The sequence below is a fragment of the Mauremys mutica genome, chromosome 11, assembly GCF_020497125.1.
Source record: "Mauremys mutica isolate MM-2020 ecotype Southern chromosome 11, ASM2049712v1, whole genome shotgun sequence".
Lineage (NCBI taxonomy): Eukaryota > Metazoa > Chordata > Testudines > Geoemydidae > Mauremys > Mauremys mutica.
Window position 1 is genome coordinate 55770561 of NC_059082.1, and position 26903 is coordinate 55797463.

The 26903-nt window shown below is 48.8% G+C and overlaps 1 protein-coding gene across 11 annotated transcripts in view; it reads right to left on the bottom strand.

Moving 5' to 3' along the window:
• Positions 1 to 2590: 2590 nt before the first annotated feature.
• The window catches only part of GSG1L (GSG1 like), a 127127-nt gene continuing 102814 nt past the window's right edge, over positions 2591 to 26903 (bottom strand). For 4 of the 11 annotated variants that reach the window (XM_044980691.1, XM_044980693.1, XM_044980694.1 and 1 more), the window contains 2 exons: positions 8340 to 8936; positions 2591 to 3387 (listed from right to left, as the gene is read on the bottom strand). In XM_044980691.1, coding sequence (XP_044836626.1) covers positions 2958 to 3387; positions 8340 to 8936 — 1027 coding nt within the window. In that variant the 3' untranslated portion in view covers positions 2591 to 2957. The other 7 variants (XM_044980699.1, XM_044980702.1, XM_044980701.1 and 4 more) reach the window with 7 other exon arrangements.

The window sequence follows — 26903 nt, forward strand, 5'->3', positions numbered from 1 at the left end:
GCTAGCGGGGGTGCCATGCAGAGACCTCAGAGAAAAGGTCCAAGTGATGGTCACTGCCCAGTGGAGTTCTGCCTGGACTTAGGAACAGACAAGAGCAAGGCAACTGGCCCTATGCTCATAGAGAGCCTCCGCACGGCTGAGCTTCCTCCCCTGAACTGGTGCATGGCCAGCTAGGTCAAGGCCAGGGGTAGGTTCACAAGCCATCTCTGGAGTTTGTGGGTTCTTGGATGGGGTGACCGAAATGAACATGTGAGAAGAAAAGGGGCCACAATCTGGAGATAGGCCAGTGCCGTGGTGCATATACACTACAATACACTCTTTAATTACAGGAGCACATGCTGCGTTTTTCCAAATGGGCATCAGGGTTTGAAGATAGGACTCTCTGATCATTATCCCTTGAGTCAAAGGAGTAACTGAATGGATTTGATACAGACCTTCCAGCACCTTACACAGCTATTTACAAGATTCATAGATTCTGAGACCAAAAGGGTCCATTGTGATCTAGTCTGACCTCCTGTATAACACCGGCCATAGAACGTCTTCAAAATAATTCCTAGAACAGATCTCTTAGAAAAACATCTGGTCTTGTTTAAAATTGTCAGTGATGGAGAATCGACCACGATCTTTGGTAAATTGTTCCAATGGTTAATTACTCTCACTGTTAAAAATGTATGTTTTATTTCAGTCTGAATGTATCTAGCTTCAAATTCCAGCCGTTGGCTTGTGTTAGACCTTTCTATGCTAGATTGAAGAGCTCGTTATTGTTCCCCATGTGGGTACTTGTAGCCTATAATCAAGTCACCCCTTAATCTTCTCTTTGTTAAGCTAAATAGATTGAGCTCCTTGAGTCTATAAAGCATGTTTTCTAATTCTTTAATCATTCTCTGCACCCTCTCCAATTTATCAACATCTTTTCTTCTTGAATTGTGGACACCAGAACTGGATGCAGTATTCCAGCAGCTATCACACGAGTCCCAAATACAGAGGTAAAATTACCTCTCGGCTCCTCCTGTTTATGCATCCAAGGATTTTATTAGCCCTTTGGCCACAGTGTTGCACCAGAAGCTCATGTTCAGCTAATTATCCACCATGATCCCCAAATCTTTTCCCGAGTCCTTGCTACCCAGGATAGAGTTCCCCATCCTATAAATATGGCCTACATTCTTTGTTTCTAGATAGATACATTTACCCCTATTAAAACACATATTTTTTACTTGCATGCAGCTTACCAAGCGATCCAGCTCACTCCATATCAGTGACATGTCCGCTTCATTATTTTCCACTTCCCAAATTTTTGTGTCAGCTGCAAACTTTATTAGTGACGATTTTGTGTTTTCATCCAGGTCATTAACAGAAATGTAAAATATCACAGGGCCAAGAACCAATCCCTGCAGGCCCCCACTAAAAACACACCCCTTCTACTATATTTACATTTTCAGACCCCTCAGTTTGCCAGCTTTTAATCCATGTAACACGTGCCATGTTAAGATAGCAGTGGCAAGCTGGGTATCAGGACACTTGTCCCTGTGAAGGGAGTGTGGTTGAATGGGTGAAGCAGTGCAAATCAACAGTACAGCACAGCGCACTCTGAAAAGCAGGGTGACTGACTGTACTAACTTGGTCGGCTCTGCCATAGCTGGGCTATGGATTCTGTTCCCAGCTTTGCAAGAGCTGGGACCTTCTGCAGCTTCTCAGTTACTTGATTTGTAAAATGGGGGGAATGATTCCTAGGGTAGGGATATGAGGCCTTGGTCAATAATGAGGGTTGAACAGTGCCCAGAAATAGTAGCAATAATTTGTAGAAAAGGTGAGAGCCGAGCTTATGGTCTCCTGGGTGCTTTGGCAATGGGTCTTTGGAGTGGGACACTCTCTCCAGAAATCATGACAGTGGAACATGTGAGACAGCCCTTTCAGTGTACAGACTGTCTGGTGAAAATTGGGATGAGTGGCAACCCCACCCCTGCTACATATTTTGGAGGGTGCTCCTACCTATTTGGTGTCCTGGAAGCAGAATGGTATGAGTCCAGTAAATTGGGAGCAGAATGTCATCTAACCCTGAACTCTCATGCTCTCAGACAGCGGTGGCAGTAGTGATCGTGGGTCAGAAAGCACTTCAAATGCATTTGCGGTCATCTAGAAATCCAACTAATTTCAGTGACGCCTTTGACCTGGATACAGGTGTGATGGGTCACTATATGAGTGGAACAGATGACATGGATGATAGGCGTAAGCAGCAGCAGCAATTAAGGAAGGTGCTGGCCACAGAAAGGCCGTGGTCATACATAGAAAATGCATAGTTGTTAACTGTGGTGATCGACTGCCCTGTCAAACAGCTGATCATTACATCTGAAATTGGGAAACACACAGGCCATGGTCAGTTCCTTGCCGACCTATACACCTTTCACTGGATCCACTGGGATCTTTTTATGGGGCTGACAGCTACCGTGGTCACTGAGGTACCCCTGGCCCAACGCATGGCAAGAGTACAATTTTAGACTACAGTGGCTGATTGACTTGGTGTTTGATGTATTTTGAGACACAAAAGAGGCACTGTTTTCTAACAATTGATGCAATTTAATGAATGATGCACTATAGAAAATAGAAACTAGCTGGGTGCTGGGATCCAGATGAGAGCCGTGTTCCGTGGAGCCATGAGAGAAGGCCCTTTCCCTCACACACAGTGCCTTCTTTGGCTTATTTTGGCAGCATTTGCTGCTGCTGGAACCAAGGGAACATCAATATGTCGAAAGAAGTTCTAAGGGGGCATTTTCTTTCAAATGTGAAGCTTCACAGAAAGTCTTCCCGGCCTGTCTCCTCAGGAAAAGGTAACGTGACAGACTCAGAGCTCACCAAGCATTTGCAGAGAGAGGTAACATACAATGTCACAATTCAATGCTCTGAAATCTGTACAGAATGCAGGGTTCCTGGGCCTCTGTAGATGCTGGATTTGCTTGGTTTTATTGGACTTCTTTCTGGATTCTTTTCTGCACATGCTGTGTCTTTTCTCTCAAGGTTTGGCTGCTGATTCCAGGGAATAGGCTTTTCAGAATGTTACAGTACACCATGTACAGCTCCGGGTCTATCTTGGGCATGGGGGCTGAGTTCAAATTGCAGGCCTGTTCAGTGACAGAGTGCTGCAGCAAGTACACATCACTGAAGAGAGCAGTTAGGATTTTATGTGCCGCTTTGTAAGGGTCATTTTCAAACTGCACCATTGCCTTAAGCTCAGTCAGGGTATAGCCATTGTAACGCTTGCTGTCTTCTGCGCGAGGCGGCACAGTCTCACCAATATGTCTCACCTTCCACTTCAGGCATTTCAGTTCTTCTTTTACGTCATCCAGTTCTCTCTCCATGGCTTGGAATTCCTTCAGGGTTACAAATCTCCTGCTGAACGAGATGTTAATAGATACAGGGTGGGAGTCAAAGGACAATCAGTGTTAATTCAAAATTAGCTGCTGGGTGGGATTATCAGTACAGGGTTTGAGACTCTGCACAGGGGCCAGCCCTAAATACCCTCTGTCTGGGGCCATTCAATGCTTGAATTTTGTCATTAGTGCGACTTGGGCGCCATCCTAGTGAGACTCGCTCCGATCCTCCGAAAGGTATGTCCTGTGGGAGCTATCCAGCAAGATCTGGAGGTCACCACGTAAGTGGGGCTGGGGTAGAAAGAACTTGAGAGGGTGTGTTTGTGAGTGGAGTAGGGGCTGATGTAAGGGGACATACCAACAGGAAGGCAGGGCATCCAGCACTATATGACAGCAACAGCACTAGCAGTACTTTGGAGGATTGCTCACGTCTGGGCTGTGGCAGTGCACACAGGGTGTAGGGGGGAACAATGCATATTGGGGCTGGGAATACAGTCATGGGGGGTTTCCTACATGGGCATAGCTGCATGTTGGGGCTGTGGCTAAGGCCTGAAGCCATGCACGCTGTGGTTCCTAATTGAGGAGTTGCATGAATTGGGCAATCCACACTGTGGCTAGGGCAGCACACAGAAGGACCGGGGATGTAGCCAGAATTGGGTCATTACAGCAGGTCAACTGCACGGTCAGGCTATGGAAGTACACACTATAGGCCAGATTCATTGTTGCCCTCTGGGCCTTTTGTACCAGCTACCTCTAACTGGAGGGCAAAGATAGCCCACTGATCAGGTCCCTGGTTCCATCCTTGGTATGTGGGCCAACACAGTGCCTGACACATAAGCACAAAGACACAAGTGGCAAATAGTCCTGGCACAGAGGGCTCATGGGGGAGGTGGGAATCAAAGATGGGAGGAGGCATGGCCAGGGCAGTTCTGCCCTCCTTGATCACTGTAGTTGTGGGGGAAGAAATACATTTTCCTACTGTAAAAATTTCCAAAGGGTGGAGTTTTATAGCCTGGCCCAGACATTGTCCTTAATAAGGAGCTTCTGCTTTGCTGGGTTTGGGGAGAAAGTACCAAGGTTACTGCCAAATCACTTCTGGGCAAACTCACTGAGCTAAGTTTCTGATAGTGCTCAATGGGGTCCTTCCCTCTTTGTGACAGCATTGCACATGCTGAGATGGGGGCTCAGGCTGGCACGACTTGGAGGAAAAGCATCAAGTATTTCCTGAATGCAGCAACAGGAGAAAATCTGGAAGCCTGGGGTGCAAAGAAAGGGGCCGGTGCTGTGATTTTAAAGCCTCCACTATTTGGCTGCATCCTGCAAATTCTGTGTTTTTAGCATTTAAACAAATTAAAGGCCAGCTCCCAAAGGACGTATCAGCCATTTGCTCTTGAATAGGGGCCTCTGTGCTGGCCTGACCAATTTGGAGGATGTTGGGCTGGCATGGTAGGGGGAGGGAAGTCTCTCAGCTGCCACTCAGATTGGGATAACCCCACCACTCACTGAAGTCACTCTCCCATCACAATGCTACCGACCATGTTTGGAGCCATAGTCTGCCTCCAGCAGGCTGGGTGGCTGTGGTGCAGCTAAAGGGGCCTTCTGCTAAAGGATCTAGCTAGAACCTGTGGGCACAGAACCCAACTGGGCCACCTAGGGCCAGGCTCCTTGTCATCTGAATGCTGGGTCAGGAATTGGCCCTACATTTCTATTTTTTTCCCAGTGCGGATGCAGCCAAACCAATATAAAGGGACTGACAGGAGACTATGCAGTCACACTAGGGAAGCAGCAGAGCTGGGAACTAGACTTTTCCCAGCCCTGATCACCTCACCCCGAGGTATGATCTACAAAGCCTTTTGGAAAATCTGTAGGGCCGCTGGTCAGGAGCTTCTATTTCATGGCTGGATAGCTGCATACCTGAATGATTTGTACTGAAAACTTGGTTTTGTGTGTGTGTTTCAAATAATGTGAGCTGGCTGGAGCATAGAATGGGCATGGGAGGAGTTAAAATACATTTAAAAATAAACCCATAGACACTAAAATGTGGATATTAATAATCACCAACTTTTTATCTTTCACAAAAATTCCTTGGAAATTAACTGTCAAAAAACTGCATTAATGAAATGTGATCATTGCACACTTAAAAATTGCAGTCAGATTAAAATTCCAGTAGCAATGTTACCTTAGCTATGGTGCACAAGCAGATAGGCAGTGTATTAGCCTTCTGCTTTTCTGGGTAAAGTTGCTGCTTTGCCACGAAGAACCACATTTTCAGAAGCACTCAGCATGTTGCATGCATCTTGGGCAATGAGTTCTTGAGAATCTGGCCATTAGTGTCATGCTGGGATCTGAGGGGAGCTAAGCGCTTGATAACCTGCCTCCAGTTGCAGGTGCTGAGAACCTGAAAATCTGGTCCTGGCTCTTTGGCAAATCTGGACCTTGGTAACACCACTGGTTAGGAGAGTTGCTGTGCTGCGGTTAGCATGGCATAGGGAATGATTTTTGCCATGACAATGTGCTAGAACTCCTCCTATTGACTTCACTGGGGTTTGGATCAGGAGTTAAATTTGCTACAGCTTCCTTTAAGCAGCCTGATCCTGCAAACTTTAGCTATGTGAATAAAGTTTCTCCTGTGTCTGCAGGATCAGGGCCTATGTTACACCACAAAACATGCAGAAAATGCAGCATGACTGAGTTATCGCTGCTGCTCACTATATGTCCTTTGCTGAGAAATCAAGAGCAATCACTGCCCCGCGTATGTAACCAGATACCTGGGGTCGAGTGTATGAGAGAGAAACAACCACCTGTTCCATGGCAGTGATGAGTCCAAAGGCAAATTCTCTGAGTCCTGAGGCCCAGACCAGGGAAATAACTCTCTGCCCTGAGGGAACCTGAGGCAATGTTGAGCACAGTGATGGCCGTGTCTCCAGCTGAAGCCATTGCAGAGCACTGCCAAATCTCTGACACCTACTCAAGGGTGGGAAATGACCAGATAAAGGGCTTGCGAGATGACAGAAGTAACTACAGCCAGGAATATGGGGCAACTTCTTCCTCCAGGTTATGGCTGCCTGATGGGCTGTGAAAATGTAAAGGACCCTGAGCAGGGTGGAGTGGGGGGAAGAACTGCTGCTCACCTTGTCTCAGTGTGTAGGGAACCAAAGGCCAACACAGTGGGGGGGGGTGTTAATACTCTCCCTCCTCCCCCCAGAGAAGCTGAGGTTACGCCACAGCGATCCCCAGGCCCCAATCTCTGAGGAGGTGGGACACAGACAAGGAACTGGGCTGTGGGGAAGACTATTTACTATCTGAATTGTTGAAATTTGAAAAGATAAAAGGTATTGGCAGTCACGCACTCCCTTAGGATGCCAGTTGTGTGCCCTCATTACACCAACTTCTTTATGTGGGGGATGTGACCGATATGGCAGCCCTATGCAGTATCTTTGGGGACCATTGTATTACATTTGTGATACTTTATATAGGATTGTGTTCTACTGCATGGGGGATGGTTACCATAGTTCCTCCAGGAACTTAAAACAGTGGGGGTGGGGGGTGACCAAGGTGAGTAAACTCCAAAGGTACCACCCCCAGAGGTGGCTTGCATTCAGTGGGTCAAACTGCATTTTCCAGAGACTACATATATCAAAGCTTTTGGTATAAAAAGCTCACAATCTTCCTCTTGCTTCACAAAATGGACAGGCCCCTTGGTCCCAGAGTGGTCCCAAGCGTTGTGGAAGGACTGGAAAGACCTTGGCAAACCGGACTGCCCATGTGGATAGTGGATTATTCCTCGTATGTGTAGTGAGCATTAAAATCCTTGTATTGTTTTTGGCATGTTTTCTCTGTGATGCTTGTGTGTATAATAAATGTGCTTCCTTTGATAGAGTCATGTGGTCACTTGTACCTGCTGGCACACGCACAGTACAGATGCTGGCCATTAGGCAGCCTGGCTGGCTGGGGATATCTCAGTGTATGGCAGGGAGCTAATCAACTTTCAAACCCCCAGTCAGAAGGGAGTGAGCCATGGGTCCCTGCTCAGACACAGGAGCTGGCTGGAGGCCTGAGACCTGACTGGGCACTCCTGGAGTGGACCAGGGTGCAGTCACCCTGAAACTGTAACATCCCTGACTCGTAAAGTGTGGGCTTTTCAATGAATGGAGTGCTGCAGTGTTTGCAGTTTAAATACAGTATAAGCAACTGTTTAAATTCACAGACAAACTGCTCACAGCACCCAGGACCGGCGCTTCCATTAGGCAACCCTAGGCAGTCGCCTAGGGCGCCAGGATTCAGGGGGCAGCATTTTGTGCACTCCCCACGGGGCGCACGGGAGCTTCCAGTTCCGCTCCCGTTGCGCCGCCGAAGAAGGACCTTCTGCCGACGTGCCGCGGAAAACAGCAGCAGGCAATTGAGCAGCTCAATGACTGCTGCTGTCGCCTGCGGCATTTTGGCGGAGGGTCCTTCTTCGGTGGCACGATGGGAGCGGAACCGGAAGCTCCCGCATGCCCCGTGGGGAGCACACAGAGCCCCCCGAATTCTGCCTAGGGCGCCAGAAACCCTGGCGCCGCTCCTGACAGCACCTAGGAGGAGGAAGCCCAACAGATGTGCAGCCTTGCCCCCAAATGAAAATACCAACCCACATTGAGTGCAACTTCCCAGCGCTGCACTCAGGAGCCATCCTAACCACTTGTGTAATGAGGCCATCCCAAGCACAGTATAGAAAATAGCTCACCTGTGGGTCTGTCTGCTGCTTGACTACAAACCGATTTATTGAACCAAATACCAGCCTGACTCCCAACTATCAGTGTAACAAGGGACCATGAATATCTCTGGTATGCCATGTTTACATCATTCACTGGTATAACTCTCTGTGCTAATTGCTTCCTCAGTTATTTTAAAAAAAGAATAAACAAATGAATTAGTGACCTCCATGATGGGACCCCTAGTGCCTGTCTGAACTAAACACGTTACCCGGACGCATACCTTTTGCAAAGGGGATCTTCATGAGTCGGTTCAAGATTCCTTCCTGTAGGTGTGGACCCAGAATTGGAGTAGCCAGCAGATTGCGAGCTATCACTGGGGTTTGCTGTCACTTTAGGCCTTGTGCTTTTCCTGCTTGGAATCACTGTGTGGTCTGATGGTGAGGCTTGTAGAGTTTGTGCTGTGTGAGGACAACAGGAATATGAGGAGGTCAGATTGAGTCCTGCCTGGGATTCTGGGTCTTGCTGTGGATTGGCTGAGCTGGATGTTAGATTAGGCCTGAGGCTGGCGGAATGAGATGATGTATTTGGCCTTGGATTGGTTGGGCTGGAACCTGATGCTGCTAGTTTTGGATTCATTTGCTCCAATGTTCTAGGTCTTGATGCTACTCTTGGGGCCAATTGAGTGACGTGACCAGCTTCCAGCATGGTTGGGTTCTGCCCCATGGAGGTCTGGCTGACAGGCTCTGATGAAAGCGAGGCATTGGTTGATGTAGCGCTGGAGGAGCTTGATGTAGAACATGGGGATGTTTTCTGAGCATTGTGGCCACTCCTGGTCCTTCTCACTTTAGTAACGTTCAGAGCTGGGTGTTGCGCTGCCCTGAAAAAGACAAGCAAACAAATATTCACTCCCCTTTCTGGGCCTGTGCTAACAGCTGATATGTCAGTACGAGACCCATCGCCCTTGAGTATTACACCCATGATTCACCTATCTCTTTTGTGCCATAGTCCCCCAAATTGGTCTCTGAGGAAACAGTTTTACAAAAAAGCAGCCACTGTGAGAAATATACCCAGCATATCAACATTTCCTGTCTTCTCAATGACGTGATATACGGAGACCTTTGTTGTGGAATCCAGAAGCCAGGCAGAAGCCAAATAAACACTGACTAATGCTAAGGCGAGGGTATATGGATGAGCAGCTGAATGGACGGGTGAATGGCTGAAATGCAGTCCTCCCCCATGCCTGAAGAAGTCACTCCTGCAAAAGGCAGAACCTCCCTTCTCATTGCAAACAATGGACTCAGTGGGGTACCGTAACAGGTGAGTCCTGGCATAACGCTATTGCGGGAATTCTGGCCACAAGCAGCTCCACAAGCCGCTATCCCAGCTGGTGTCAGAGTTAGATTGGCTGGGGGACTTCATTGTCCTGGCAGACCTTGCAGATGACAGTTCTAGTTCATTGGCTTGGGTTGTTATGGACTTCCTGGTGGTCTCTGGTTCCACTTATATAAGGTATGCAATACCCGCTCGTGTCTGGGCTGTGCCATAGTTGGGTATTGCAAATATGCCACTGTTGTGGTCAAATCATCACCTCTAAGGTGAGATCAGGCCTTGTCCCCATTCCTGGCAGGGCAAGGACCTGTAACATTCTCTGCTCAGAGACCATGGCTCCTGCTGGGGGAAAATACTTTCCTTCCTGTAGGCCAGTGTGGACAGCCTGGTGCAGCATTGTGATGTCATCCTTGACTATTTATGCCCTGACCCTTGACTCTTTCTCGGCAATGTCCTTGCACTTCATCGTGGTTCCCAGATGCAGTGGCAGGGGAGGTGACTGGCAAGCTAGCAGTGGAGGGGCTGCACTGACTCACGTCACCAGTATCGTGGTAGGTTCAAGCCCCTGCAAGCCCCTGCTGTTGCTCAGCTGAGGATGGGGAGGTCTTTCCTTCTTTTCCTCAGCAACAGGAACTACAGAGTCCTGACCAGTGGAACTGTTCCAGGCACTGGGACATCTGACTGCCACAGGCTGCCTTCCCCAGGCTGCACTGTCAAACCAGTCTCACTGAATGATGTGCTTCACGGATAATTGTCTCTTGGGCCCCTGAGAAGCAGGAGGGAGCATTAAGTACTGCCCCCCTGGCTGAGCTGTATTCGGTCTCTCAAGACTCTGATGCGTGGGGGGAAGGCAGAGACATTTGCGACCCGGCTCCTTGTGCTGTGCCGGTGGTTCAAGGGACCAGAATCTAGTTGTAACTGCACATCTTGGAAACCCCCAGCCCAACATGTCCAGGGAGGAGGGGTGGTGTTGGGGGCAGGGGAGGAGGTGGGGCAAAATGCAGCCCCACTCTGCTAATTCTGTTCTATGGTCCCTGACTAAGTTAGAGCAGCTCCTGGGCAGACAGGGCCAGATCAACTGCGACTCCAGACCCAGGGAGCCAGATACAGCTGCCTGATGCCTCCCCACCCTTACACTCCCTTGTGCATTACGTGCAGGACAGAATCTAGCCTCAGGTTTCTAAGGCCACGGTCATGCTGTCTGGAACAGCTCACAACCCAACCTCAGGGCAAACTGTGCCAACCTCAGGGCAGACTGTCAAAAAGCAGGGCAGAGACCCCAAGCTGGTGTGTTCTATAGATCGATTTCACCAACCCAGTAACAAATGTGAACTCTTGGATCACTGTAACAGTCTTACCATGGAGTCACAGACAGTCCTCTTGGGCTCTGGAGTTTAGCCTGCCACCCAGGCAAGCAGGACTATGTGATAAAAGGTCAGGTCCACCAAAGATCACACCATATTCAGGTTACTCCCAGTCCCAAGAAATCAGTCACTTACCCCAGATCAATTTGTCCCTTAAATCTCACACCAAACACAATGCTCATAGCCAATCCTATAGTAAACTAACTAAGAATTTATTAACTATGAAAAAGAAAGGAGAGAGTTATTTATGGGTTAAAGCAGGCAACAGATAAGCACAAATGAGTTTCAGTCTGTGTTTCAAAAGGTGACAGAGTTGTAATAATCTGTCACTTCAAAATGCTGTTCACGGCTAAGCATGCCAGGTAGCATAGGGATCCCTTTGCTTATGTTTAGGAATCTTTGCCCCTCAGAGTCCAGCCAGCATAAAAGTTTTTCCTTGTCAGGGATTTTTATGTTCTTCACTCTGGAGTCCAAACTGATGGGATAAGTTCATGTGTAGGCCTTTCCTTCCTGGAGAGAGTTAGGAATGCAATCAATGGGGCCTCTCTCCTTTGAGGCTACACAATATCTCATTTGCCTTCAATGGTCCATCTTGTAACTTTATCTTAACTAATGCTGCTTTTCCTGTTTGGGGAGTTACAAAATTACAGAGGTTTACAATGCAAACACTCAATACAACTTTACACCATGGGCTGTAAAGGTAATAAGTGAGATCAATATAAAGCCTAAATACTAGACACATTCTTATCAGCAAAACATCTAAGCTCTATTTTGATGATGCTAACACACAGGCAAGCCAGACTGGTTTCCAGCTATGCATTTGTAAGTGTTCAGTGAGGCCTGGGGCCTTGGCATGAGCTGGTACCTGGTCTGCCAGCATCACAGCCATGATCTGGCAAAGCACTTGAGCATGTGGTTCATACCCCTCAATTTCAAAAGGACTATGCACATTCTTGGGGGCCTTGCTGGACCAGGGCCTAATCTCCAAGTTCAAAATGAACAAACCCTTTGAACTGGCTTAGTACAGCTGAGATAATGGCCAGAAGAGTGCGCTCACGCACACCCAGCTTAGCTCTTTAGAAAGGAAACACAAAAGAGGTCCCTGTGAAAGGAAAGAAAAGTGGAGAAACTAGAACATGCCATCTAGGGCAGAGCAGAATGTCCCAGAAAAGTCCCATCATCCTGAGCTGTGACTCAGTAGGGCCGGGGAGGAATCCTACTTGGAATGCCTGTTGCTGGCCTGCCTCTTATTGGAAGAGAGAGATGTCACTGTGCAGCTGCAGCTGGGAGCTTTGTCCAAGTGGAGATGGGTTGGCTGCAGGCCACCTGAGTCCCATGGGAAGGGAGCGATGTCACATCACACAAGGACAGGAGCTCGTCCTGGAACCAACCCAATATCCCATAGCCGCTTGGCCAGACAGTTACAGGGAGAGGGAAAGGGAGGAGTGGGCTGGTGGTGACCCAGGCACAGCGAGTGCATAGTGCCCTTGGTGGCCTGGGTGTGGTGGGAGCTCAGTGTCTTGGATGGACAGGGTGGGTACTCGGTGCCCTTGCTGCCCTGGGTGGGCAGGGGGGTAGTCAGTGCCCTTGGTATCCCATGCAGCTTGTGGCTCAGGGTTGCACATTGTTTTCTGTAGCTGGAAGGAGCCAGCCAAATGCAACCTGAACCTGGGGCATGGCAGCAGCCAAGCAGCCTAGACCCTAGAGTCCTGGTCTGTCCAAGGAGCATGAACTGCCAGCCAGCACAGCAGAGCCCAGATTCGGGACTCCAAGATTGCACTGTATTCAGCACTGCCACCTGGGGCGGTGGGAGGACGTACCCTACTTGGGACTGGGAGACTGGGGCTAGTGGGGTTCTTAGTGGCTTTAGAGAGCATTAACCTGTATATTTAGGTGCTGGGCACATTGTACCTTTGCTGGGGGGACCCTCCTTTGAATCATCCTCTATACTGAGAGAGGCTTGTCTCGGCACAGATAAGTGTTCTCTTATTGTTAACTGCATCTTTTATTTTTGGGGGTAATTCCTGTCTCCCCAAGAGGGGTTGGGGCATAGTGAGAAATCCCTGGCATGTGGCTTGGGATCTGGGAACCAATGAACCAACTGCGGGGCCCTCCCACCATGCAGACATCACCAGCCAAAAGTCATTGCTGAAATATTCCTTACCGCAATGACAAAATAATCATCTTCCCTGTTCTACTCCCCTCTTGTGAATAATCTACAGTTCTAAATGATCATAAACCTTAATCAGTTTCTGATTGTATTCCTCTGCTAACAGAAGGCAAAAGCTTCCACTAAAAGAGGCAGGCTGCAAAAATTCCTCCTTTTTTCCATTACATGTACAATTCTACTCCTCACAAACAACTACCTTTAAAGGCTTCAAAAACCCAGTGCAGGAGTCGTATTTGAAATCCATAGTAGTACACAGTTTACTACCGTACAGCCTGGTTTAAGCAACTGTGGTGGTGGATGAGGATAAACCCTGCAACCTGCCCATTTCCCCATGATATAGTCTGCTGGGCCTAATTTGACATTTATGATAAAGCATCGCTAGTAAATGGTGTCATCATTTCAAACTCTCTCTGAGGACAACACAATAGACTGTATTAAATCCGGTCTTGAATTTTGTGTTTAGGGCTCTCTGATAGAGTTTAAGGATCAATTTTAGAATAACTATCTAGGGACCTAAAGCAGCTAAGAAAGCATTTATATGGAAGCGCAAAAAAAATCTGTTGTCCTTAAAGGAGATTTCATTTTTTTCTATACACCTAATCCACTGTTCATCTTCTAAAGGGGCTTAGAAATCCACCTTCTATCATCTCCTAACTGGAATTAATACCCTTAGACGTGCTTTGATTGAAAACACATCTATAGCAGAAATGCAATATGAGAAATGGCAACTCTGACAGGAATAAGGCTTCCCAAGGAGACTGCAAATCTTTTTAGTCCCTGCACCTGAGTTCAGAAGTGCTGAGGAGTCCTGGCTCCAGTTCTACTCAATGGAGCTGCGGTTGCTCGGTGCTTCTGAACATCCTGTCCCGTATGTTTCGATCTCTAGTGTGAGATATTCAAGGGCCAGGCACCCACAACTCCCGGAAAAGGCAGTGGTAGGGTACCTGAAAGTTAAGCTGAGCATTGCAACACCTGGAGTCCTTGTTTTCTACACAGCCCTCCTGACCATGTGTCCCTCCAGATACACTTCATTGGGCTGTGCAGGTGCAGGATGAGAAGGAGCTGGGTACCAGCTGTTCCCCATGGCATTACCCCGGTTCTCCCCGCCACTATCCACGTGGGTATTCCATTGGGAGTGTAAGCTGATTCCACCAGCATTGCCTTGTGCAGATTGCCCTCGGTGACTGCTGCCACACACACACTGCACACTCGGCAGGTTCAGGGGAGAGAAGAACCAGTAATGAGCAGCGCCTGGCCATGAGTCACAGGGGGTGCCTTTGCGTGCCATTGGCAGGTCATCCAGATCTGACACATTTTTTATATTTAACACTTATTTTAAATGCTACATTTATAACCCTATTGTTTAAAATTAATTTATCTTTTCTCCCTGCTTTTAAATTAAGACTAAAACACATTTTTACCAAAGCGGGGATGGGGGGGAACTTTGTCACTGACACTTTTCACAGCAGACTTAGTGCCCCATTACTTCTGTGCTGCTGCTGGTGGCAGGCGCTGCTGCTGGTGGCAGGCGCTGCCTTCAGAGCTGGAAAGCAGCAGCTCTGAAGGCAGCATCGCTGCCAGCAGCAGTGCAGAACTGCAGAAGTAAGGGCAGCAACGCCATACTATGCCACGCCACCCTTACTTCTGCACAACGTTTGACCTTTGCTCTGGCAGGGGTAGCTCCTGGGGGGGCTCAGGCAAATTTTGGGTTTGCTATAGCCTCCACAAGCCCCCCTCCTGCCTGTGCATCTGACTGTTAAATTATCAATTACTTTTTTTTGCTGAACTCAGTGTTCTGGTTGGTCTGCGATTTAATGCAGCTCTTCAGCTGCTGAACAATCAAGCCCTCTAATGTTGTCTCAGTCCTAGCGCCGGCCTTAGGGAAAATGCTGCTCAGGATGAACTTCTATTTTGGCACCCTTTCTTTGGAAGAGGAGTTGGGGGTGAAGTTGGGCACATCCCCTTGCACCGCCTTAGGCTCCCTCCTGCCCCCACATCCTCCTCCCCCCTCAGCCTCCCGCTTGCTCCCCACAACCCCTGCACCCTTCAGCCTCCCTCCTGCCCCCACTTTGCCCTGCATCTCGCTCAGCCTCCCTCCTGCTCCTACATCCCCCTGCACCCTCTTAGTCACTCCGCTCTTCCCACTCCCCTTGTCCTCTGCACCCCCTCAGCCTCCTTTCTTGCCCCACATTCCTGTCTCCTCATGGTTTCCTGTCCAGCCCTCAAGCTGTAGAACACAGTTACAGCCATCTTTCCTGACTATGGCCTGGCTTCTCATTGAAAGCCATGGGCATTGGTGTCCACCTCTATTACACCTCTACCCCAATATAACGCGACCCGATATAACACAAATTCGGATATAACGCGGTAAAGCAGTGATCGGGGGTGGGGGCGGGGCTGTGCACTCTGGCGCATCAAAGCAAGTTCGATATAACGCAGTTTCACCTATAATGCGGTAAGATTTTTTGGCTCCTGAGGACAGCGTTATATTGAGGTGTATTACAACATTTTGTAACCCACTAGCCCCCTCTTTTTGACCTATGACTGCAGGCCACTGTGCCTTGACTGGTCCTCTAGCGCAGGGGTCCCCAACCCCCGGTCCGCGGCCCGGTACCGGTCCGCGGCCTCTTAGAAACCGGGCCGCGAACCGACCCAGTGGAGCTTCCGCAGGCATGCCTGCGGGAGGTCCAGCTGAGCCGCGGGACGAGCGCTCCCTCCGCAGTCGTGCCTGCGGGAGGTCCGCGGCGCCCGGGGCCCAGCTGGAGCGTCCGCAGGCACCCCTACGGAAGCTCCACTGGAGCCGGTGGACCTCCCGCAGGCGTGCCTGCGGAAGCTCCAGCTGAGCCCTGGGAGCAGCGGACCTCCCGCAGGCACGACTGCGGAGGGAGCGCTCGTCCCGCGGCTCAGCTGGACCTCCCGCAGGCACACCTGTCCCTGGACCTAAAAAGGTTGGGGACCCCTGCTCTAGCGCAGCAGTTCTCAAACTGGGGTCTGTGGACACCAGGGGGACCTTAGAGACTGCACAGGGCGGGGGCAGCAAAATATTACAAAAAGTTTTTAAAAATCTCACCTCCTGTCTGCATTGCCTACCGATTAAAAGCAGCAAATCTACTATTGCTGTGTACACAACATAGTCCGTGGTGCATGAACAACGCCATAATACATTACATAAGCATCAACATAAGAAATCGGACTGCTTTGTGATAGCAAAGCAGAAATGCCGGCCATTTTTTTGATGACTGAGATGTCTTTGGCAGGTGGAAGTGGAATATATTTTTACAGTGTGTGAGCAAATTACATTGAAAATAGATACGTTTTTAAAATGTCCTCATACTAATACTGCTAGTTGTGCTGAAGCCACGGATAATGAACAGTCAAGTAGTAAGAAACAAATGAAGAACAGAAAGTTTGACAAAAGTTATATTGATTTTGGCTTTATGGAATTTAGTGATGAATGACCGCAATGCATTGTATGCTTACAAATCCTATAAAATGAAGCAATGAAACCTGCAAAGTTCAAACGACTCTTCACAAGTCAACTTCAGTATAAAGATAAATCCACAGACTTTTTTCAAAAGAATACAATCAACAGAAAACTCAAATGACAAATGTAACATCAGTTCCGGAAAAGGCTCTGAAAGGATCTTTCTTAACAGAGCTTCAGATTGCAAAGAGTAAAAATTCCCATAACATTGGAGAAGACCTGATTCTTCCAGCTGTTGTAGAAATGTGCAATGTGAAGATGCAGCAAAGAAAGTTAAGGCCATACAACTTTCTAACAGTACAGTTAGTAGGAGAATTGACGAGCTTTCAAATGATGTTAAATAACAGCTAACTGAAAGGCTCCATACATGTGAATAGTTTGCAATTCAGCTTGATGAGCCAGCTGATGTTGGTAATGCAGCACAATTATTAGTTTTTGTTCATTATGTTTGGCTGGGGGACATTTTGGAAGATTTTATTTTTTGTCAGGAGTTACCAGAACGGACAACAGGTCAGGAAATATTCAAATTATTGGACGATTTCATTAAAGCTGAATCGCTGAATTGGGAGAGTGCATTGCTGTTTGCACAGATGGTGTTGCTGCTATGACAGGCAATAGGAGTGGTGTCATAGCAAGAATACAAGCCATAAACCCACAGGTCATTGTAACACACTGTACGTTTCATTGCCAATCCCTTGCATCAAAGAGAATGGAACCCAAATTACATGATGTGCTAAATGTAGCTGTGACAGTTGTGAATTTTATAAAGTCCTGGCCTTTGAATTCATGCTGTTTTTGCAAAGCTGTGTTTAGAAATGGGTGCAGGATATGACAAATTATTGTTTCATGCAGAAGTGCATTTGCTATCTCACAGCAGAATGTTGGAAAGAGTTTTTGAGCTTCACAAAGAGCTGCTGGGTTTGCTTTCTGTGCACAATCCCAAGACCATGGCAAACTTTTCTGACCTGATATGGATCGTGACATTTTAAACTTGTTGAATGTGCTGAACCCGTCCACACAAGGGGGCAATACAACCATACTTGAGGTGAGTGACAAGACTGCAGCATTTCAAAAGAAAGTAGAGATTTGGCAAAGTAGTGGAATCTCCGATGTGTTTCTGCTACTGACAGATTTTCTCGGTACGTGACAATTGACTGTGAGAGACAGGATTGTTGCTCACCTTTCAACTCTGGAAGGGCCGGCTTTAGGCCAATTCCCGTGAATCGGGCCCCGCAGTGTCCAGAAGAGGGGCCCCAGAAGGTAAGGCAACAGCTGCTGAGGAAGGACCCTCCGCCGAAGTGCTGCTGGAAACAGCGGCAACCAATTGAGCTGCTGCTGAATTGCCACCGCTATTTTCGGCAGCTGCTCAATCACTGCCGCTGTCTTCGGCGGCATTTCAGCAGCAGCTCTTTCAAATTGGGCCCCGCACGTCCTAAAGCCGTCAGTTCTGAACCTGGAGGAATATGATTGGATTTGGGATCCGTTCTCAACTCTTGCTATGTCATGCTGTTTGAGTGGAAAAGCAGACCAGGAGCTGCTCAAACTATCCTGTGACTGCACACTGAAAATTAAGTTGCAGGTACAGACTCCTTGCTACTTTTGGCCAAGATTTCTGCAGAGTACCCAATTTTAGTTACAGAAGCAATGGAAGTGTTGCTACCTTTCCCAACAACATATATATGTGAAGCATCATTCTCTGCCATGACAGCTAGGAAGACAAAGTTCAGGTTCTGCCAGGAAGTGGAGAATGATTTACACATTTGCTTGTCAACCATCACACCGAGGATAGACAGACTCTGCAGTAAGAAGCAGGCACACCAATCTCACTGATATCTGTAAGTACTCTTACCCGTCTTCTCTTAAAGCTAACAATACGTGTTTATATGAAGTACACATATACTTCTGTCAATCACTTTCTCTGTCGGGGGTCTGTGATTAACACTGCATTTGAAAAGGGGTCTATCAACCAAAAAAACTCTGCCTTAGAATATGTGCTAACTGCTTGTGCTAAACTATCTCTTCTGCCTGGCATTTTGCTATGACGCTTTCCCAGCCCTGAAGAAGAGCTCGGTGGGGCTCAAAAACTTGTCTCTCTCACCAACAGAGGTTGGGCCAATAAAAATTATTACCTCACCCACCTTGATGCACCTTTATTACGATCAGCCTCACTTCCCCATGCAAAGGCTGTAGGAAATGGCCGCTATTGTGACAGAAGGCAGTGTGGATTAATTCCTGTTGAAAGTAATGGGAGCTGACAGCCACTTCAAATAAAGAAATATTTACACGTTTGATGCCAGGAATCATGAGAGTCCTTTAAAAGCCCCCAGCTAGGTAGGTTTGAGTTGCTGTGAGATTGGGGATGGGATGTGATGTCATTTGGGGGAATGTTCAAATGTTTATTTCTGGGCTCTTGTGTATTTGAAATGTTCACTGCAGTGTCACATTAGTTGTGGGTTTTGCATTTCATATACAAAGGCTCACGGTCCACTTCACGTGGGCAGCCTCAGCCTTGTACCGCAGCCAGGCCTGGGGAAGGGGAGCAGCACTTGGCACTTCAGTGGGAAGGTCGATAAAACACAGAGAACATGCATAATGTTCAGCATGACATGCAAAAGTCAGACGAACATGCAGAACACTGTCTGGCAAGGTGGCCATGTACAGCAGCCTTCGTGTAATACTGGGTCATTCCTCTCCCCCTCCATGAATTCTTTAGTAAAAAACCCTAGAGATGGGTCTGTCCGTCTCATACATTTTTATATTATGCTGAAAACATGGTCCCTATGCACTTCCCCAGTGCTCAGCTATCGAGTCACTAAATGATAGCTGTGGCGTTCTCAGCAGGGCCGCCCAGAGGGGTCAGGGGGCCTGGGGCAAAGCGGGGGAGCTGCAGCGCTTATACTCACCCAGTGGCGGTCCAGGTCTTCGGCGGCATTTTGGCGGTGGGGGGCCCTTCAGCCGCTCCGCGTCTTCGGCAGCACTGAAGGCCTCCCCCCACCCCCCCGCCGCCGCCGAAATGCCGCCGAAGACCAGGACCGCTGCTGGGCTCATGGGGCCCCTGCGAGGCCCGGGGCCTGGGACAAATTGCCCCATTCCCCCCACCCCCCCGGGCAGCCATGGTTCTCAGTAGTTTACACCCTGTGCAGTTCCTCACGTGAATCTGGACCCTGCAAGTCATTGCACAGGATGCAGGAAGGAGCACAAACATATTCTGTTCCAGCAAAAGCAGTAGCTGGGAGTGTGTTGGGGGTAAGTAAGGAGTGAGCTCGGCCCAGTACTGCATGCTGCGCCCCACGCTGCAGCCACACATGCTCCCTCGCCCCTAAAACTGTAGGGTAAAGGAGGGTGGAGCAGGTTTTGGCGGAGGAGACAGGGCCTTAATAGAGCCGGTTGCCATTATTTGTCAATAAAGGTTTTCGTTGATTTACAATGCTCTGATTTTTCAACAAAACTCCAAAATGAAAAACTTCCATTCCTTTGGCTTTTCAGATTTGGGTTTTTCTGTTTTACCTTTTTTCTGTCTTTTCTTCCATTCCTTTTCCCCTCCCCCCCTTTCCCAGTGGTAAGTTGGAAAAAGGAAAAATAAGAGGGAACGAGGGAACGATGTAGAACAAAAGCCAAACCAAACATTTCCAAATTGAAACAGTTTTAAATTGAAAATTTTAATGAACAATTTCAATCCATATGTTGAAATAAACCAGGACAGTCTCTGCAAAAGCTGTGGAACAAAAATGATTTGGAAATTGTCCAATTTTTTTAAGACAGGCTTAAAACTGGATTCTCCTGAAAGTAAAGTCGGGGTCTGCGCTGTTATTCCCTCACACCACCGACTCGGCAGAAGTGACTCGGCAGCCGCGTAGCCGCACGTGCTCACGTTAGGGAATGACCAGGTGCCTCTGTGTGCTGTTTGCTGGCCAGCCAAGACTTTGGGCATATGCGATATTTGGCCCATCAGACATTGCTTAAAGCAGCCAATCTGGTTCCAGTTTATGCAGTTGCGACCAGTCAGAATTTGCAGTCAGCCTCACAGCGCTTTGGCTGACCTTTGGCCCATGGAATCCCACACTTGCAAGGTTGGTCAAGTCCACAATACTTATTCTCAGGCTGAACTCCCCTAAAATGGGCCAGATCATGGTCCAGGCTGTGCAGCTGCATGAGGCATATGGAGGAATCAAACATGCCTCCCCAGGCTTATGCAACTACTACAGTCATGGAGGGGCAAACAGGAGATTCATAGCTAATACTTCCCCTGTGTGCAAGTGGGTGCGGAGTGGTCAGAGAAGAGCAGAGCCTTGATTCCACTCCCAAAGTGCCAGCCAGTACAGCTGAGTTTCCTCCCCTTTTCCCTTCCCCTCAGGAGCCAAATAGCATCCATAGGATAGGCCCAGCCTGTGAAGTATCATAATATTAGTGTAGTCATGGCCCCCGGAGCAATTTGTAACTGTCTCCCACTGGTGTGTGACTCCAGAACAAACATGATAATGATACAGCCATGCAAAGCCAGCATAAACACAGTAACAAAGACATTTGAACAAGCAGAAAGCCAAAGCAGCTGTAGCAAAACCACACAGAACTTGGTCCTCGTGAGTGCATGCAGGGGCTTTGCTGGCATAGGAACTGCAAGAGCGTGCATGAAACCAGCACCGGTACTACAAAAACGTGGTATCTTTGTAGTGAATTAGGGCTACATGTTGCATTTACTAGTGGCTGCTTTTGAGGAGGTGGGTTAGAGCAGGGGAATCCTGCTCCTCATATTGCCCCCACCTCACAGGAGGCTGCAACCATTTGGCTCCCAGTGCTTAAAGCCATGAACCAAGACCCTTGCACATCACAGACTGCACTGGGAAGCCAGCACTGGGAAGAGCACTAATGACACCTAAAAACATAGATCCAGGGCTGCTAGTCACTGCTCTTGTCCCAGCCTGGTACTGCCTCTTCAGAGGCATAATTTATTCCTTCCTGCGTAAGAACTGCTTTTTAGTGCACGAGTCACCCTCTTAGGATGCCAGTAGTTTAAGGTAGAATTAGCAAGCACCTCCTGTCAGACTGCCACAGCCCCACACTGGCTAGGAGTCCTCTAGACTCTGCTTCTGGTGAGGTTTAGTTTATGAGGCCAGTTTTAAGTGTGTTGGCAGAATCATGAAGATTTTTCTGAGTGAAATTACCCACAAAAAGACTGAATCATGTTATCTGTAGCACCTTTTATTTTAACACACACATCACAATTTTACTGCACAATGGGAGAGATTTGGAAAGGTCCAATTGTCCAACTGGTTTTAACGAATTCATTGCACAGACACTGAGTCACAGAGCTGTCCCTAGGGTAGGGCGAATTGGGGTGACTGCCCCGGGCCCCACACTTCGGGGGGCACCGCAGGAGGCAGGCGGGGAGGTGAGGCAGGAGGCAGGCTGGTGAGCGGGGTGAGGAGGCAAATGAGGAGGCGAGTGGAAGGCTGGCAGGTGGGCGGGGGGGCAAGGAGGAGCCCCCCTACCAGAAGCTCCCCCTCCCCTCAGTGCCTCCTGCCCACCAGCGGGCCCCGCTGATCATTGCCTCCCCCTCCCTCTCCGCCCCTACTGCAGATCACATGTTTTGCTCGTGGCATCAGGAGGCGCTGATAGGGAGGGGAGGGGAGCGAGGGTGCAGTGCGCTATGGGGAGGAGGCAGAAATAGGCAGGGAAGGGGAGGGCGGGAAGAGGTGGGGCGGGGGGCGGAGCAGTGTTGGGAAGAAGCAGGGTGGGGATGGGGCTTTGGGGGAAGGGATGGAGTGGGGATGGGGCCTGGGCAGAGCTGGGAGGGAGCCCCCTCCGGCAGATTAGAAACTTGGCACCTATGTCCTGGGCCCCACGCCCCCTAGGGACGGCCATGCGAGGCAGTAATACATTTCACAGTAGGCCTCCTTGAACCCAGGACCCTCAGCCAGGTACGGTATAAATGTACAATCTTTAACTTGTACAGAACAAGCAGCCCCGGTTTTAGATATCCGTGTACTACGAAGTAACAAACACATTGTGTTCTTTCCCAGATTAACTGGGATTCTGAAACCAGCGCCCCAGGAATGTGTTTACATGCTATTACACTTGGCTCTACCGAGACAATGGCTTTCCTGTGGACTAAGCCAGTGTGCATCTGGTGATGGAGCCCAGACATCCATGCTTAGCCCTCCAGTCTGGTGTATAGCCTTCTACTGCTCCACCCTCCACTCTGCTGTTTGGCTGCCTTCTTCTGAGCTAACATTGCTCCGTTACAGGTCTCAGTCCTCTAGTTTGGTCTCCTGAACTGTTCCATCCTCTTGGCTGCCTGTGTTCCTGTCTAGTTACTTGCCTTTGCCTCCAAGTCCAAGGCATAGGTCCCTTGCACCTGAGCTAAAGGAGAATGTCTGCTACCTGGAATAGTACTAGGGTTTGGGTGACACCCATCCCTGTACTTGGGTAGCCTGACATTTCATCCAGAAGAGCGCAATAATAGCATGGATACAGCAGCTAGTAGGTTGTAACCTTCCATCACACCTTTGTCCTCTCCTGTTGGAAGATTCTTAATGTTTTCACCCTGATTGTAGTATCCCCTTCAGGATCTTTGGCTCTCAATAAGTTACTGAAGAAGAGCCAGATTCTTTCTTGGGTCAGGATCTGCTCAGCACATTTGTGGGGACGGGGAGACACAGGATGGGAAGTGGGGAGGGTGCTGTCCGAGGGCCAGTTACTGCTTATTGATTCTCTGTATGGTACTGTCCCTGCCCCAGCTGCAGTTCAAGTTAGAGCAGCCACGGGGCAGTTCCAAGCTGTGCCAGCTGGCAGTTGGCCCCAAGACAATCATCTGCCAGCTGGGAATAGTCAGAAGGCAGCATGCTCCAGCCATGCTGCCTCCCCACCCCAGCAGCCCCTGACATGGCCTTTGGTTCAGCAGCTCAATAGGGAATGGCAAAAGCGCTGACTCTGCTTGCTCTGCAGTCGCTGATAAGGTGCAGGTGGTGAATCTGCTAAGCAGAGGAGGGCACTGGATCTGTCCTGTGGTTGCTATGTCTTCAGCCCTTCTCCCTAGACATGCACAGGTCCTGGCTGTTTTTTGTTGGGGCACTGGCTGAGGGGCATGTGGATCGGATGGAAAGTCACCTTGGGACAGAGACCATCTATCTCTGTGCTTGCACAGTGCCTAGTGTGGGGGGACTGGTCCATAGCTGGGGTCGCTAGGTGCTACCATAAATAAATAATAATTAATACAACCACTTTCCCTCTTTGCTGTCTTGAACTGTCTGTCTGACTGGTGCCTCAAGACTTTAATAGCTATTTGTTTGCTTCCACCTCATTTGATGCGAAAGAAACAATCTTTGCCCTGACGCACAGAAAACCAGCACCAACACTGCACAGGCAAATAGAAAACCAAGCAAGCAACAAGCACTAAAACCACAAAAACAAGCGAAAAGGCAGGCCCATGCAGTTAGATTTCCAAAAGAACGCATCACTTAACAGCGCTGATCCCGAGCTTTACTGAACCAGCTTGCGAATGCACATGAAAGAGCAAGAATGACTCACACGATGCTCGTCTGGCTAAAGCAGAGGATGGGGAGTCAGAAGATCAATGCTGATGCTCCGACCGACGTCATTGTGGCCTGGGAGAAATCACTGACCTGCTCGCCCTGTGTCCCTAGCTGTAAAATAGCGATAATGATACTTAGCTGCCACACAGGGTCATGAGGCTTAAAGCTCACAGCGGCTGACTTTCATGGAGCTCTGCGTGTGACATTTAAGGCAGATTATTTAATGGGCCAATTTGCATATTTGCAACTAACTGGCATATAACAGCAAACTCTGGCTTTAAAACAACGGTGTGGATTTAGTGCTCATGCATAGCCTGGCGAACAGTCCTTGGTTTGTCTACAGAGCAGTGTCCGGGCGAGCTGCCCACACAACGCACTGCCAGCCTGGCTCACAGGTAATAGTGTGTGTCTGTGGCCCATGGATTTAGTTCTTGGTTTTGCTGCTGAGTCTTCCCATCAGTGAAAAGTGTAACCGTGTGGTGTGGGAGCTGGAACTGAACCCCTCCTGCAAACACAACTGATCTAGGGGACCCAGACAGCCATTAGCGAGAAACAACTTGTAATCCCTCCTGAGCTGGGCTGGTTACAGACTGGTGACTGACAGGCAAAAGGCTCTGAAACTCATTAGCAATGGCCTGAGGCATCCGGTTCATTAATAAGTCCACTGTTGCTGGCTCTGGAGCACCAGTAGCCTAAAGGTGCACTGAACTGCAAAGCTAGTGAACTGAAGGTTGAGTCTCAGCTGTTCCACTATGGGTGCTGCTATTTCTGTACTTTTCCCAGTCTTTGCTATAAGCCAAGACCTGATACTGGAACCTTGGGGGTAACTGTCATCCGCCCACTTCAGATAAGCTAACGGAGAGCGTGCAGATTTGGGAATAGATCCTGAGTTCTCTAATGTAACACAGTCAAGTCCCAACCACTTTGCCACACAGCCTTGTCTGGACATGGCAAATTAGGAGTGTCTCTGTGTCACCTTCTAGTGGCTAGTCAACATATACAAATGTATGACTACTCTGCTGCATCTGGCTCTTCAGCTCAAGAGGTAGACGCTCGTGTTTGGACATCCAGCAGTCTGGATTCATTCCTCATAGACAACTCAAACAGGCTTGTTACATTTGCAAGGCTGTTGGTAACCACTAGATTAGAATCTCCTCTTGAGCCAGAAAGAGGAACCAAGAAACCTGCCAGTGGCCACCCAGTGTCCCACCGCTGTCTGACAAATACTTGTTTAACCCACTGGCAATAGGTGTGTTCTGGCTCCCTCTATGGGCTATATCCACATAAGAGGATAACAGCATATTTTTCTCCTCATTGGTTTCTCTTTAAGCGTCAGCAGAAGAGGTTTATGCTGTGGATCTGAAGGCTGTGTATGCAAATCTGGCTGATGACCCATGTGGGTGAAAAACAAATAGGTAGATGTATTACAGTTAGTATAAGGACCCTGGAGTAATTGATGGAAGGATTTTTTAATTGCAAGATGTGTTTAGCAGTGAACCTGGGTGTTGTGTTCATATTTGTTTTACTGTTACATATAGATCTGGCGTATTTGGTGCTGTCCCTTTAAGAACAGGATTTGGCAGACTGAGCATATGCTCAAGAAGAGCCGTGTTTGAGAGACTGTGCTGGTGTGAGTAGACTGGGGCAGACTCTGCATGTGTCAGTTCGAAAAGGTCAGGGTTTGATCGGATAAATGTGTCTTTCCAGAAAGCAGCCTCACTTTCACACATATGGAAACTGGATGTCCCAGGGTGTTGCTATTGCTATAGAGCCTTTCACCTGCAGGTCACCACCACGAGTCCTGCCCAAAAGTGGTTCCCCTCTAATGGCTCCCTGTGTGGGATGAATTTGATGAGTGCTTGTTCCTGCTCCCATGTCAAGAACACACCATTATAATTTGCACTAGCATGTTGGCTCTTCAGGGCAGAGACTGTCTTTCTCGCTGTCTTTGTACAGCACCTAGCACTGTGGGGCCCTGATCTCAGATGGGTTCTCTAGTGAAAGAACCTGCAGCAGGGGCCAGAAATCGCCTGAGTCCCATGGGTGGGGGCAGCTCAACTCTCAGAGGCCAGACCAGAAAATATCATTTAATCGTTTTTTAAAACCTCATTCTATTTGGGCCAGTCTCATGATGTTTTAGGGTCTGGCTCATGATTTTTGAATTTTTGGGGTTGGTGTTACTGGCAATAAGCCTGAAGAAATGAGTCCCAACTGGAGCAGTGAAACTCCAGCTAGGCTGAGAGGCAAATGACATCACAAAAGCATCACTACAGCCAACCAATTAGCTTCTCTCAGTTCTGAACACCGTGTGAAACAAGGATGGTTGTGGGAATCTGGTATTATTATGTAATAGGAAACACTGGAGGATTATCTCATGTCTGCACCCTCAATGGACATGATGGGATCCCACTTACTTATAGAGAACAGACATAGCCAGCAGCTGAGAGACACTCACCAGGAAGGCACTTTCACATCTGTTATCCCCAGTTCCAGCCACAACCCTGGAGCTACTAGTGCAACACTTATCAACAGCAGTACCGTGGCCTAGTGGCGCACCACAAGACCTCGCTGGCTGTCCGTTTGCCACCAAACCTGGGCCACAACAGTTTTACATTCTCCATTTTTGACCAGGTGCTATGAGTGAATTCCTGCACCAAGACCAGCGGGGTGGGTGGTGTGGTGCCAGGCAGGTGAGATCACTGGGAGCTTTTCTCCATCCCCAGTGCCTCGGCCCCAAGCCCAGGCACAACCATAGGCCTTGGGCTCCGGGAATGGTCTTTGTGGCAATGGTTGCTCTAGTCTCCTCAAAGGGGACAGGGAGGGATGGGGCTATGGCCCACGCAGCCTCCCTTCCACACAGGCCCACCGAGCTCCCCTTGAAGAGGGCAGCTGCTGCGGCCTTGGAGGGAGAGGCAGAGTGGCTCCTGGAGTTCCAGTTCTCATTCATGGGAAGTGGCTGAACCCT